Source organism: Anser anser, assembly GCF_964211835.1.
Source record: "Anser anser genome assembly, contig: HAP1_SCAFFOLD_791, whole genome shotgun sequence".
NCBI lineage: Eukaryota > Metazoa > Chordata > Aves > Anseriformes > Anatidae > Anser > Anser anser.
The window spans coordinates 1-14,466 of record NW_028153684.1 but is presented as its reverse complement, the minus strand read 5'-3'; the positions used below and the strand labels follow the sequence as shown (position 1 = coordinate 14,466).

General features: G+C 64.0%; 1 protein-coding gene across 1 annotated transcript; it reads left to right on the top strand.

Annotated features, from left to right (window-relative positions):
- Positions 1–5: 5 nt before the first annotated feature.
- Positions 6–14,461, top strand: LOC310891644 (plectin-like; the record flags this gene model as incomplete). Its single annotated transcript, XM_083853886.1, has 19 exons — positions 6–137; positions 316–393; positions 594–755; positions 1,493–1,597; positions 1,729–1,824; positions 1,917–2,042; positions 2,568–2,720; positions 2,815–2,969; positions 3,057–3,183; positions 3,265–3,448; positions 3,537–3,694; positions 3,926–4,104; positions 4,349–4,487; positions 4,565–4,921; positions 5,002–5,085; positions 5,243–5,347; positions 5,523–5,621; positions 7,066–10,446; positions 10,943–14,461. Coding segments are annotated over 19 exons (9,339 nt in total), but the record flags the coding sequence as incomplete, so codon positions are not given.
- Positions 14,462–14,466: the final 5 nt, after the last annotated feature.

The following is a 14,466-nucleotide window of genomic DNA, read 5'->3' as shown; positions in this document are numbered from 1 at the left end:
AGAACCAGCGGCGGCTGGGGGCGGCCGAGTGGGGCGTGGACCTGCCCACCGTGGAGTCCCACCTGGGCAGCCACCGCGGCCTCCACCAGTCCATCGAGGAGTTCCGCGCCAAGATCGAGCGGGCGCGCGCCGACGAGGTGAGCCGGCAGCCTGCTGCCGACGCCGCGTCCCGCCCGCATCCCAGCGCTCCCCGGTGTTGGCGTCCTCGCCCGGACCTTCCTTTTGGGGTGCTCCTGTCCCCTGGGGGCGCGGGGTGTCCCCGCGGTGGCTGCCAGCGGGGCTGCCACCCTGTGCTCACGGCTCGCTCTCCCGTAGGCGCAGCTCTCGCCGGGCCCCCGCAACGCTTACCGGGAGTGCCTGGGCAAGCTGGACCTGCAGTACGCCAAGCTGCTGGTGAGGCGCCGGGCCGGGGGCCGGGGAGACCGGAGGAGGCGCAGGGTGTGGGGGGACGTGGGGAGGACGTGTGGGACATGGAGAAATGGGGAGGAGGATGGACGGGGGATGTGGGGAGGAAAATGCTGAGGGGGGGAGGCAGGAGGAGACGTGTGGGTGGGGGGGTGCAGGCCCATCCCATCCCTGCGCCCCCTCCCCAGAACTCCTCCAAGTCCCGGCTGCGGCACCTGGAGAGCCTCCACGCCTTCGTCAGCGCTGCCACCAAGGAGCTGATGTGGCTGAACGAGAAGGAGGAAGAGGAGGTGAACTTCGACTGGAGCGACCGCAACCCCAACATGACGGCCAAGAAGGAGAACTACTCGGTACGGAGTGCCGGCGCTGCCGCCCTGTGCCGTCCCCCCCCTGCTGTCCCTGTGCCGCGCTGTCCCCGGCTGCGCACACGGCTGTCCTCAGGGGTCCCCAGCCCCCCCCGGCCCTGTGCGTGGCCCCCGCATGGTCCCAGTCCCTCTGGTGACAGGTTTGTGCACGGTGCCTCATGCAGCCAGGGGCAGGGAGGGCTCTCTGGGGCCTTCAGCCCCATCTCATCTCATCTCATCTCATCTCACCTCACGTGCTCTGCTGCGCTGCTTGCTCCCGCCCCGCTCTTTAGCTCTTTATCTCCTCATCATGCCAGCGCTGCTCTTTATCTCTTTGTTGTCTGAGCTGGGCTTCATTCTGCTCTTCCCCTCTCGCTATCTGGTCGCTCGGATGAAACCACATCTGCGCGCTGCAGCGCTGAGCGCACGCCAGTCCCGTCACCCCCCAGCTGCTGCGCGTGCAGCGCCGGGGAGGGCTGCGGGCCTCAGCACCCAGCCCGTGCCCCCGTCCCCCAGCACCCCCAGCCCTGTGCCCCCCAGCTCCCCATTCCTGCCGTGGCTGCGGACCCAACACCCACCCCGAGCATCCCCCTCGCGTGTCCCTGAGCTGCAGAGCTGCACCCCAGCGTGCACAGAGCACACGCAGACCTGTGTGTGTGCACACCCACGCACACCCGTGTGGGGACCGTGCCGGCCTTGCGTGGGGCTCTGGCACTCACCACCGCCCTCGGTGCCCACGCCAGGGACTGATGCGGGAGCTGGAGCTGAGGGAGCGCAAAATCAAAGAGATCCAGAGCACGGGGGACCGGCTGCTGCGGGAGGAGCACCCGGGCAGGCAGACGGTGGAGGTGAGCGGGGGGTGCAGGACGGGGGTACCAGGGGGGGTGTGGGGGGCAGCTCAGGGGCACTGCTGTGGGGCACGGTGGTGGGGCAGCGCAGGCTCCGTCCTGACGTGTCCCCCCCGTCCCCGTTGTCCCAGGCCTTCCAGGCAGCCCTGCAGACGCAGTGGAGCTGGATGCTCCAGCTGTGCTGCTGCATCGAGGCCCACCTGAAGGAGAACAGCGCCTACTTCCAGGTAGGGGCGGGGGTGCCCACGGGGCCCCCACCGGCCGCGGCCCCCCCGCGGCTGGGCTGTGCGGCCCTGCTCACCCCGCTCTGCCCCCCCAGTTCTTTGCCGACGTGAAAGAGGCTGAGGAGTTCCTGAGGAAGATGCAGGAGAACATGAAGAAGAAATACTCCTGTGACCGCAGCATCACGGTCACACGCCTGGAGGACCTGCTGCAGGACTGCGTTGTGAGTGCCCCCCCGCCTTGCTGCAGCCCCCCAGGGTGACCCCCAACGCATGCACCCCACTGCAGCACGCCAAGGCTGAACCCCCACGCGTGCACCCCAGCAATGATCCCCCATATGTGCACCTGACTTGTGCACCCCAACATTGACCCCTACATGTGTACCTCACTTGTGCGCCCCAACATTGATCTCCCGTACGTGCACCCCAGCGTTGACCCCCACCTGTGCACCTGACTTGTGCACCCCAGCATTGACCCCTATGTGTGCACCCCACGTGTGCACCCCAGCATTGACCCCCACGTGTGCACCCCAGCAGTGACCCCCCCATGCACATTCCACGGCAGCACCCCAGGTTGCTGCCCCCCACCGCCGCCCTGCTGCAGGGCCCACTGCCGCCCCCCCAGCCTGCAGACAGACCCCGCGGCAGGCACGACCCCTTCTCCCCCCATAGCCCCCCCACCCCGCAGTGTCCCGTGGGGCCCCGTGCGGCCGGGGCTGCGGGGCCGCTCACGCCGCGCTGTGCCGCAGGACACCAAGGACCAGCTCTCCGAGTACCAGGGGCAGCTGGCGGGGCTGGCGCGGCGCGCCAAGGCCATCGTGCAGCTGAAGCCCCGCAGCCCGGCCGCCCCGCTCAAGGGCCGCCTGCCCATCCAGGCCGTCTGCGACTACAAGCAAATGGAGGTGAGCGGGGCGGGAGGGGGCCGGGGGCGGCGGCGGCGAGGGCCGAGGGCCGTGCGTTGCGCCCGCGCTGGGCTGACGCCTGCCCGCCCCGCAGATCACGGTGCACAAGAACGACGAGTGCGCCCTGCTGAGCAACGCCCAGCCCTACAAGTGGAAGGTGCTGAGCGCCGCCGGCAGCGAGTCCATCGTGCCCTCTGTCTGCTTCCTCGTGCCGCCCCCCAACAAGGAGGCGCTGGAGGCCGTGCACAGGTGAGCGCCGCTGGTGCCCCCCAGCCACCAGCGGGGGTCCCCGCTTGCTCTGTCCGTCGCCCCCCGGCTGACGCTGCCTCTCCCCAGGCTGGAGGCCGCCCACCAGCAGCTCCTGGTGCTGTGGCACCAGCTGCACCTGGACATGAGGAGCCTGCTCTCCTGGCAGTACCTGATCCGCGACATCCAGCAGATCCAGTCCTGGTCCCACCTGACGGTGAGTCCCGGGGCTGGCGTGGGGCAGCACCGTGGGTCCCCGGGAGCCGCCGCGGGGGCTGACGGTGCTGCTTGCCCCCAGTTCCGCACGATGCAGGTGGAGGAGTGCAGGCAGGTCCTGCGCAGCCTGGAGACGCACTACCAGGACTTCATGAGGGACAGCCAGGACTCGCAGAGCTTCCAGCCCGACGACCGGCTGCAGGTGGAGCGCGAGTACAACGCCTGCACCCAGAAGTACGAGCTGCTGGTGCGCAGCCAGGAGAAAGGTGAGCCTCTGCCGGGCATCCCCTCCCTCCCAGAGGCGCGGGCAGGGCGAGCGCAGCAGCCGCTGACCTGGCCCCGATGTCCCCGCAGGAGAGCAGGATGAGTCCCTCTGCAAGAACTACATCTCGCAGCTGAAGGACATCCGCCTGCAGCTGGAGGGCTGTGAGACCCGCACCATCCACAAGATCCGCCTGCCCCTCGACAAGGACCCGGTCAAGGAGTGCGCCCAGCGCATCACCGAGCAGCAGGTATGTGCTTCAGGAGACACGCGGCACATGGGGACCCCTGCGCCCAGTCTGCTGCGCCGGTGGGCTGCAGACCCCTGCCCTTTCTCTGCCCTGCTCCTTCTCACCGTGGGTACGCTCCTTCCATGCGCGGGGAGCCTCTTGCTGTCAGGTTGTCGTATTTGGCACAACGTGGATGTAGGCACCAGGCTGCACCAGCAGCCTGTGAGCTGACACGCGCTGCTCTCCCTGCAGCAAATCCACCTGGAGCTGGAGGGCATCAAGAAGAGCCTGGACAAGGTCAGTGAGAAGACGGAGAAGGTGCTGGCCCAGCCAGAGCAGGCCAGCTCGGCCCCTGTCCTGCGCTCAGAGCTGGAGATCACGCTGCAGAAGATGGACCAGGTGTACAGCCTCTCCAGCATCTACCTGGAGAAGTGAGTGCCCAGCCACATGTGGCTCCACACTGTGGTTCTTCATCCTCCGTGCTGGGAGCAAACACCAGGGCATCGGCAGGGGTGGAGGGGGGAGGAGGAGGAGGAGAAGGAAGAGGAGGAGGAGGAAGGATGAGGAGGTGGCCGGCTGTGCCCTGGTGGTGCTCCCGTCTCCTCGCTGCATACTTCTCGCACTGCTGCCTGCTTGGCTCTTGGCACCCACGGAAGCTGTCCCCTCTCTCTGCAGGCTGAAGACCATCAACCTGGTGATCCGCAGCACGCAGGGGGCAGAGGAGCTGGTCAAGAAGTACGAGGACCAGCTGAAGAACGTGCAGACCGTGCCAGCTGACCTCAAGGAGCTGGAGGCCAGCAAGGCCGAGCTGAAGGTACTGGGGCTGCGCTGTGCTGGGGGCGGGCCGGGGCCGGCGGGGACCGGGGCTGAGCTCTGCTCTGTGCCTTGCAGCGGCTGCGTGCGCAGGTGGAGGGGCACCAGCCCTTCTTCAGCACGCTGGAGACTGACCTGAGCAAGGCCAAGGATGTCAATGAGCGGATGGTGAGGGGCCACAGCGAGCGGGACGTCGACCTGGACCGCTACCGGGAGCGAGTGCAGCAGCTGCTGGAGCGCTGGCAAGCCGTCCTGACCCAGATCGACCTGCGCCAGCGCGAGCTGGACCAGCTGGGCCGCCAGCTGCGCTACTACCGCGAGAGCTGCGACGGGCTGCTCCAGTGGATCCAGGACGCCAAGCAGCGGCAGGAGAAAATCCAGGCGGTGCCCATCACCGACAGCAAGACCGTGCGGGAGCAGCTGCTGCAGGAGAAGGTAGAACCCGGGCCAGGGTGAGCGCGGGTGGCCTGGCCGGTGCTCACGGCGCCTGAGCTCACCCCCACGCATTTCCCCAGAAACTCCTGGAGGAGTGCGACCGCAACAAGGAGAAGGTGGAGGAGTGCCAGCGCTACGCCAAGCAGTACATCGATGCCATCAAGGTGTGCCGCTGGCCATGCGTGCCGCTGCAGGCTGGCCTTGCCAGGGGCACCGGGGCCGGCGTGGGGCTGCGGGGGGCAGTGCAGGGCCGGGGCCTCCAGGGGCACAGGGGCTCCCCGGAGTGCTGGCCCACCTGCTGACCTGGCTTCTCCCCGGCAGGACTACGAACTACAGCTCGTCACCTTCAAGGCACAGGTGGAGCCCGTGGCCTCTCCGGCCAAGAAGCCCAAAGTGCAGTCCGCGTCTGACAGCATCATCCAGGAGGTGAGGGGGGACGCCTCGGTGTGGTCCCGGCACGTGGCTGATCCTGGAGCTCCTTCAGCAGGAGCAGAGGGCTGCAGCACGGGGAGGGCACGGGGCTGGCCACAGCAATGTGGGGTGGCGGGGCTGGGGTCACTGTGGTGTGCTCCCCTCCCGCTGACCCCACTGTCTGCTGCAGTACGTGGACCTGCGGACACGATACAGCGAGCTGACCACGCTGACCAGCCAGTACATCAAGTTCATTACCGAGACACTGCGGCGGCTGGAGGAGGAGGAGGTAGGGGCACGGGGCATGGGCGTGCGGGGCGGCATGACTCCGGCTGCATTTTCTCTTCTTCATAACAATGGGGAACGTGGTTCATGATGACTGCCAGCCCCATCACTAACACTGGCCCACGGCCTCTAACCCCACTCTGATCTGGGCTTCCGGGACCGAAGCCGCTGGCTCTGGGTGCAGCAAATTTCCGAGCAGCGAGGGCCAGCCGGGGTGGTGCACAGCCGGCTGTGGGCGCTGCCGGGCTCTGGTGTGACCGGTGGTAGGAGGCACTTCCCAGATACACGTAGCGCAGTCAGCACCTGCCATCAGCATGACGCTGTGCTCGGGCGCCGCGGGACCGGATGCCTCGGTTGTTCTGTCTTGGTAACCTTTCTAACTCTTGGTTTCTGCCCTTGGAAGTCGAGCCGCTTTGCCAGTGCTTTGTCTTGGGGGATGTTTGTGTTGGTGGGGATCTAATGGAGGGTAAAAAACCAGGATGACTCTGGCATCCCTGCACCAGGTACTCACTCTGCGCATGTCCCCCTCCTCACGGCACCCCCGCCTCACCCCATGGCTGCCAGCAGCCTGCGCGCCCTGCTCCTGCTCACTGTGCTCCTGCCCTCCGGGGAGCCGCTTGCCCTCCCGCCTTCCTCCTCTCCTTCTGCCTGCGCTCCTGGGCACTCACTGCACCTCTCGGGGTGGCGCAAGGGGACCCGGCTCACCTGCACGTGTGCTGCCTGTGCCCATCCCCGGGGCTGTCCCTGAGCTCGCAGTGCATGCAGCACGAGCACTCTGCAGCACGGCCCCAAGCCACACACGAGCTATGTCGGCTCCTCGGTAGCCAGCCAGCCCACCGGCTTGTCTGGAGCGGGCCGGCGGGGGACTCGGACTGGCAGGGGCAGTGCTGGTGCTTGGAGCGCTTTCCACATCGTCGAGGTTTTCCTGGCAGGGAAAGCGCAGCTGGCACCTTCCTCACCCCAGCTCCCCTCTGTCCTGCTGCATCCGGCCGGGGCTCTCATTCCCCTCGTGCACGGGGCTGGGAGAGGCTCTGCCCGGACGGCAGCGGGCACGGTGGTGGTGTGCAAGCTGCTTGCATCCGTCTCCATTGCCTTGGGCTTGGCTCGCGCTCCATTCCTTGTCTGTGGTACGTGGGTCATCCTGCTTCCCGCACTGCTGTCCGGGTCCTGTCGCCTGTCTGCCCGCGCCCTGCTAAGTCAGATCAGTAGTCGTGTGTCCCCTGTCTGCCATACGTCTTCTGGAAGCTGGCGCCACCGCCTCCAGCTCGTGGGGAGGCCCAGGGAGCCGACGCCATTCCATGCGCATCCTCCACCCCTCTGCCCCGGACCGTCCCGTGTCTCGGTGGTGCGTGGTTGTGGCTGGCATTGACGCCGTGGCTTGGTCGCATCCGTTGTGATTTCTCTCTCTTCCCCCTTTCTGTTTTCTCTGCACCCTCTTTCTCCTCCAGAAAGCCGCCGAGAAGCTGAAGGAGGAGGAGAGGAAGCGGCTGGCGGAGGTGGAGGCCCAGCTGGAGAAGCAGCGGCAGCTGGCCGAGGCCCACGCCAAAGCCAAGGCGCAGGCGGAAGCGGAGGCGCGGGAGCTGCAGCTCCGCATGCAGGAGGAGGTCACCCGGCGGGAGGTGGTGGCCGTGGACGCTGAGCAGCAGAAGCAGAACATCCAGCAGGAGCTGATGCAGCTGCGGCAGAACTCCGACCACCAAATCAAGTCCAAGGTCAAGCTAATCGAGGAGGCTGAGTACAACCGCAAGAAGGTGGAGGAGGAGATCCGTCTCATCCGCCTCCAGCTGGAGACCACTGAGAAGCAGCGGGCTGGTGCCGAGACGGAGCTGCAGGAGCTGCGGGCACGTGCTGAGGAGGCCGAGCGGCAGAAGAGGCAGGCACAGGAGGAGGCTGAGCGCCTGCGCCGGCAGGTGAAGGAGGAAAGCCAGAAGAAGCGGGAGGCAGAGGAGGAGCTGAAGCGCAAGGTGCAGGCCGAGCGGGATGCAGCGCGGGAGAAGCAGAAGGCGTTGGCGGACCTGGAGAAGCTGCGGCTGCAGGCAGAGGAGGCTGAGCGGCGGATGCGGCAGGCGGAGGCTGAGAAGGAGAGGCAGATCCAGGTGGCCCAGGAAGTGGCCCAGCGGAGCGCCGAGGCCGAGCTGCAGAGCAAGCGGCTTTCCTTTGCCGAGAAGACGGCACAGCTGGAGCTGTCGCTGCAGCAGGAGCACATCACAGTGGCCCACCTGCAGGAGGAGGCCGAGCGGCTGAAGAGGCAGCAGCTGGAGGCCGAGCAGTCACGGGAGGAGGCTGAGAAGGAGCTGGAGCACTGGCGGCAGAAGGCCAACGAGGCGCTGCGGCTGCGGCTGCAGGCAGAGGAGGTGGCCCACAAGAAGACTCTGGCGCAGGAGGAGGCAGAGAAGCAAAAGGAAGACGCGGAGCGGGAGGCCCGCAAGCGTGCCAAGGCGGAGGAGTCGGCCCTGCGGCAGAAGGAGCTGGCGGAGGAGGAGCTGGAGAAGCAGAGGGAGCTCGCAGAGGGCACGGCCCAGCAGAAGCTGGCAGCGGAACAGGAGCTGATCCGGCTGAAGGCAGAGATGGAGAATAGGGAGCAGCAGCGCCTGCTCCTGGAGGAGGAGCTCTTCCGGCTGAAGAAGGAGGTGAGCGAGGCCATCCAGAAAAGGAAGGAGGTGGAGGAGGAGCTGGCCAAGCTGCGGGCTGAGATGGAAGTCCTGCTGGAGAGCAAGGCCAAGACAGAGGAGGAGTCACGCTCCACTAGCGAGAAGTCCAAGCAGCGGCTGGAGGCTGAAGCCAGCAAGCTGCGGGAGTTGGCAGAGGAGGCTGCCCGGCTGCGGGCCCTCTCTGAGGAAGCCAAGAGACAGCGGCAGCTCGCAGAGGAGGAGGCTAGCCGGCAGCGGGCTGAGGCCGAGCGGATCCTGAAGGAGAAGCTGGCAGCCATCAACGAGGCCTCGCGGCTGAAGGCAGAGGCCGAGATCGCCCTGAAGGAGAAAGAGGCTGAGAATGAGCGGCTGCGGCGCCTGGCAGAGGATGAGGCCTACCAGCGCAAGCTGCTGGAGGAGCAGGCTGCCCAGCACAAGCAGGACATCGAGGAGAAGATTGCCTTGCTGAAGCGCTCCTCGGAGAGCGAGCTGGAGCGGCAGAAGGGCCTCGTGGAGGACACACTGAGGCAGCGGCGCCAGGTTGAGGAGGAGATCCGTGCACTGAAGGCCAGCTTCGAGAAGGCCTCGGCGGGCAAGGCCGACCTGGAGCGGGAGCTGAACCGCATCCGTGGCGAGGCAGAGGAGGTGCAGCGCAGCCGGGAGCAGGCTGAGCGGGAGGCCGAGAGGCAGCGAGCACTGGCACTGGAGGAGGAGGGCCGTCGGCGGGAGGCCGAGGAGAAGGTGCAGGCCATCCTGGCAGCTGAGGAGGAGGCTGCGCGGCAGCGGCGGCTGGCCCTGGAGGAGGTGGAGCGGCTGAAGGCCACAGTGGAGGAGGCTCGGCGGCAGAAGGAGCTGGCGGAGAAGGAGTCGGAGCGGCAGATCCAGCTGGCACGGGAGGCGGCACAGAAGCGCATCGCAGCAGAGGAGAAGGCCCACCTGGCCGCCGTACAACAGAAGGAGCAGGAGCTGCTGCAGACGCGGCGGCAGGAGCAGAGCCTCCTTGACCGGCTGCGGGAGGAGGCCGAGAGGGCCAAGCGTTTGGCCGAGGAAGCCGAGTTCGCCCGCAGCAAGGCTGAGCAGGACGCCAGCCTCTCTCGGCAGCGGGTGGAAGAGGCCGAGCGGCAGAAGCAGCGGGCAGAGGAAGAGGCACAGGCCAAGGCGCAGGCCCAGGCAGATGCGGAGAAGCTGCGCAAGGAGGCTGAGCTGGAGGCGGCGAAGCGGGCGCAGGCGGAGCAGGCGGCCCTGAGGCAGAAGCAGCTGGCGGATGCCGAGATGGAGAAACACAAGAAGTTCGCTGAGCAGACGCTGCGGCAGAAGGCGCAGGTGGAGCAGGAGCTGACCAAGGTGAAGCTGCAGCTGGACGAGACGGACCACCAGAAAAGCATCCTGGACGAGGAGCTGCAGCGGCTGAAGGAGGAGGTGACTGACGCTGTGCGGCAGAAGGCCCAGGTGGAGGAGGAGCTCTTCAAGGTCCGGGTGCAGATGGAGGAGCTAGCAAAACTGAAGAGTCGGATTGAGGAGGAGAACAAGGCGCTGATCCTCAAGGACAAAGACAACACACAGAAGTTTCTGGCAGAGGAGGCTGAGAAGATGAAGCAGGTGGCAGAGGAGGCTGCCCGGCTCAGTGTGGAGGCCCAGGAGGCTGCCCGCATGCGGAAGTTGGCTGAGGATGACCTGGCACAGCAACGGGCGCTGGCAGAAAAGATGCTCAAGGAGAAGATGCAGGCAGTACAGGAGGCCACACGGCTGAAGGCCGAGGCAGAGATGCTGCAGAAGCAGAAGGACCTGGCTCAGGAGCACGCCAAGCGGCTGCAGGAGGACAAGGAGCAGATGCAGCAGCGCCTGGCCGAGGAGACTGAGGGCTTCCAGAAAACCCTGGAGGCTGAGCGCCGGCGGCAGCTGGAGATCACTGCCGAGGCTGAGCGCCTCAAGCTGCATGTGGCGGAAATGAGCATGGCCCAGGCCAAGGCTGAGGAGGAGGCCAAGCGATTCAAGAAGCAGGCGGAGGAGATCAGTGGGAGGCTGCACGAGACTGAGCTGGCCACACAGGAGAAGATGACGCTGGTGCACACTCTGGAGATCCAGCGGCAGCAAAGCGACCAGGACGCGGAGAAGCTGCGGAGGGCCATCGCCGACCTGGAGCAGGAGAAGGAGAAGCTGAAGCAGGAGGCGGCGTTGCTGCAGCAGAAGGCGGAGGAGGTACTGGGTTACGGGTCCCCTTAGCGGTGGTGGTACGCAGGGCTACCTTCCTTCTCCCTAGCTGCCTCACACCGTGTCCCAGGACAGTGGGTGCATGAGTGGCTGGACGGGCTCTGGGAGCTGGCCTCAGCCCTTGAGTTGGCTGCTGGCCTCTGCCCGGGGGCGTCCTGCCATGCTCCTCTCTGCAGACAGGAGCTGTCCCCAGCTCCGCGCCTCGGTAGCTAGGTGGCGAGTCCCTCATCCCGCAAAAGAGCTTGTCTTTTCCCTGCTCGTTTCACCCATGTGTTGCCTGCTGTAGCTCCCTAACCCCAGTGCTGCTCCCTTAACCCTTAACCTGCGTAGCCGAGCGGTTGGGCGACACATCCCTAACTAGCACGCGTCCCAGCGCAGCCCAGTAGCACCCTGCTGCCTGTCCTCCCACCCCCGCTGCCCTGCCAGTGCTGTCCTCCTGGGGGAACGTTGCCATCTGACTGTGCTGTCCTCTCTCCCACTCCAGATGCAGGTGGCCCAGCAGGCACAGCTCCGCCAGGAGACGCAGATCCTCCAGCAGACCTTCCTGACGGAGAAGGATGCCTTGCTGCAGAAGGAGAAGTTTATCGAGGAGGAGAAAGCTAAGTTGGAGAAGCTCTTTAAAGACGAAGTGGACAAAGCACAGAACCTGAAGGCAGAGCAGGAGCGGCAGCAGAAGGAGATGGAGCAGGAGAAGCAACAACTGAAGGCCATGCTGGATGAAGCCAAGAAGCATCAGAAGGAAGCAGAGGAGAATGTTAGGCATAAGCAGGAGGAGCTGCAGCAGCTGGAGAGACAACGGCAGCAGCAAGAAAAACTCCTTGAAGAGGAAAACAAGAAGCTTAGGGAGAGGCTCGAGCAGATGCAGGAAGAGCACAAGGCCGCCCTTGCCCAGACACGAGAGATCATGATCCAGACAGATGACCTGCCCGAGGAAGTTGTAGTTACGATGGCACAGATGCCAGATATCAAAGCCGTGCCCAACGGCAGAGACGTGGTGGATGGCTTAGCACAAAATGGGGAGCCAGAGTTCGCCTTTGATGGCATTCGTCAGAAGGTATCTGCAGAGAAGCTAGCTGAGGCTGGCATATTGAGCAAGGAGAACTTAGACAAGTTGGTGAAGGGTGTTGTGAGTGTTGGTGAGCTCTCACAGAGGGAAGACGTCAAGAAGTACCTGCAGGGCAAGAGCAGCATTGCTGGTTTGTTAATCAAACCCACCAATCAAAAGATGAGCATCTATGAAGCCATGAAGAAGAAGCTGCTCAGCCCAGGCACCGCGCTGGTCCTCCTGGAAGCGCAGGCTGCCTCTGGCTTCATAATTGACCCTGTGCGGAATGCGAGGCTCTCAGTGAACGAGGCGGTTAGAGAGGGAGTGATTGGGCCAGAACTGCACAATAAAATGCTGTCTGCTGAACGAGCAGTAACTGGCTACAAAGATCCTTACACGGGAGACAAGATCTCCCTCTTCCAGGCCATGAAGAAGGAGCTCATCGTCAAGGAGCACGGCATCCGCCTGCTCGAGGCCCAGATAGCCACCGGCGGCATCATCGACCCCGTGCACAGCCACCGCCTCCCCGTAGAAGCTGCCTACAAGCGCGGCTACTTTGACCAGGAGATGAACCAGATCCTCTCCGACCCCAGCGATGACACCAAGGGCTTCTTCGACCCCAACACACAGGAGAACCTCACCTACCTGCAGCTCATGGAGCGGTGTGTGACTGACCCGGACACAGGACTGTGCCTCCTTCCGCTCACCGACCAGGCGGCTGCAGGGAGAGAGCTGGTCTACACCGACCAAGAAGCCAAGGACGTCTTTAAGAAGGCCACAGTGACAGCACCATTTGGGAAGTTCCAAGGGAAGACGGTGACCATCTGGGAGATCATCAACTCTGAATATTTCACTGAGGACCAAAGGCGGGACCTGATCCAGCAGTACAGGACTGGCAAGATCACAGTGGAGAAGATCATTAAGATCATCATCACGGTTGTGGAGGAAAGTGAGAAGAAGAGCCAGATGTGCTTCGAGGGGCTCCGGGCCCCTGTGCCTGCCGCTGAGTTGCTGGAAAGCAAAATCATCAACAAGGACCTCTACAACCAGCTGCACCAGGGCAAGAAGTCTGTGAAGGATGTGGCGGAGATGGAGTCTGTGAGGCAGTACCTGAAGGGCACAGATGCCATTGCTGGCATCCTAGTGGAGTCAACTGGCCAGAAGCTCACCTTCTATGACGCCCTGAAGAGAAACCTGCTGAAGCCAGAGATCGCCCTGTCCCTGCTGGAGGCGCAAGCTGCCACTGGCTACATCATTGACCCCATAAGGAACAGGCTGTTCTCTGTTGACGAGGCAGTGAAGGCTGAGGCTGTAGGGCCAGAGTTTCATGAGAAGCTGCTGTCCGCAGAGAAGGCTGTGACTGGCTACAAGGATCCCTATACAGGCCAGACAGTTTCCCTCTTCCAAGCGCTCAAGAAGGGGCTCATCCCCGGTGACACTGGGATCCGTCTGCTGGATGTCCAGCTTGCCACTGGAGGCATCATCGACCCTGTGAATAGCCACCGGCTCCCGCTCGAGGTTGCCTACAAGCGAGGCTACTTTGACCCGGAGATGAACGAGGCTTTGTCTGCGGCCCATGATGAGATCAAAGCTTTCTATTGTCCCAACACCCAAGAACACGTCACCTATGCCCAGTTGCAGAAGAACTGCCACCGTGACAAGCAGACTGGCTTCTACCTGCTGCCCCTCTCGGACAGAGCCATCCAGTCACAGCAGGAGGAGATCTACACGGACAGCCAGGCAAAGGAGAGCTTTGATAAGGCGGTGGTGGAAGTCCCAGCAGGCAGCTTGAAGGGCCAGACTATGACTATCTGGGAGCTGATCCACTCCGAGTACTTTACAGAGGAGCACCGTCGGGAGCTCCTCCGACAGTACAAGACTGGCAAAGTGACCATTGAGAAGATCATCAAGATTGTGATCACCATCATTGAGGAGACAGAGACCAAAAAGCAGGAGAAGCTGACGTTCAGCGGTCTCCGGGCACCTGTACCTGCCAGCGAGCTGGTGGAGTCCCGCATCATCAGCAAAGCCCAGTATGAGCAACTGAAAGAAGGCAAGAAATCAGTGAAAGAGCTCGCCGAGACAGAGACAGTGAGGAGATTCCTGCATGGGAGTGACTGCATTGCCGGCGTCTACGTGGAGGCGACCAAGGAGAAGCTGAACATCTATGAGGCTATGAAGAGGAACCTGCTGAGGTCCAGCACTGCTGTGGTCCTCCTGGAGGCCCAGGCAGCAACTGGGTTCTTGATTGACCCTGTGAAGAACAGGAAACTGTATGTCAACGAGGCGGTGAAGGCCGGCGTTGTCGGGCCCGAGCTGCACGAGAAGCTGCTGTCTGCTGAGAAGGCTGTCACTGGGTACAAGGACCCCTACTCGGGGAACACCATCTCACTCTTTGAGGCCATGAAGAAAGGACTAATTGTCAAGGAGCACGGCATCCGCCTGCTCGAGGCCCAGATCGCCACCGGCGGCATCATCGACCCCGTGCACAGCCACCGCCTCCCCGTAGAAGTGGCTTACAAGCGCGGCTACTTTGATGAGGAGATGAACCGGATCCTCTCTGACCCAACCGATGACACCAAGGGCTTCTTTGACCCCAACACGCATGAGAACCTCACCTACATGCAGCTGAAGGAGAGGTGCATCGAGGATCCTGAGACAGGCCTGTACCTGCTGCCTCTGCGGGAGCCTGAGAAGCCGACGGTGGTAGAGACCACCCACGTGTACACGGAGGCAGAGACGCGAAAGGTGTTTGAGGAGACACAGGTGGACATCCCCGTGGGCAGCAGGGCGGGCTCCTCTATGTCACTCTGGGAGATCATGCACTCAGACCTGCTGCCCGAGGAGCAGAGGAAGCAGCTCATGGAGGAGTTCCAGTCAGGCCGTGTGTCCAAGGAGCGCATGATCATCATCATCATTGAGATCATCGAGAAGACTGAGATCATTCGGCAGCAGAATCTCAC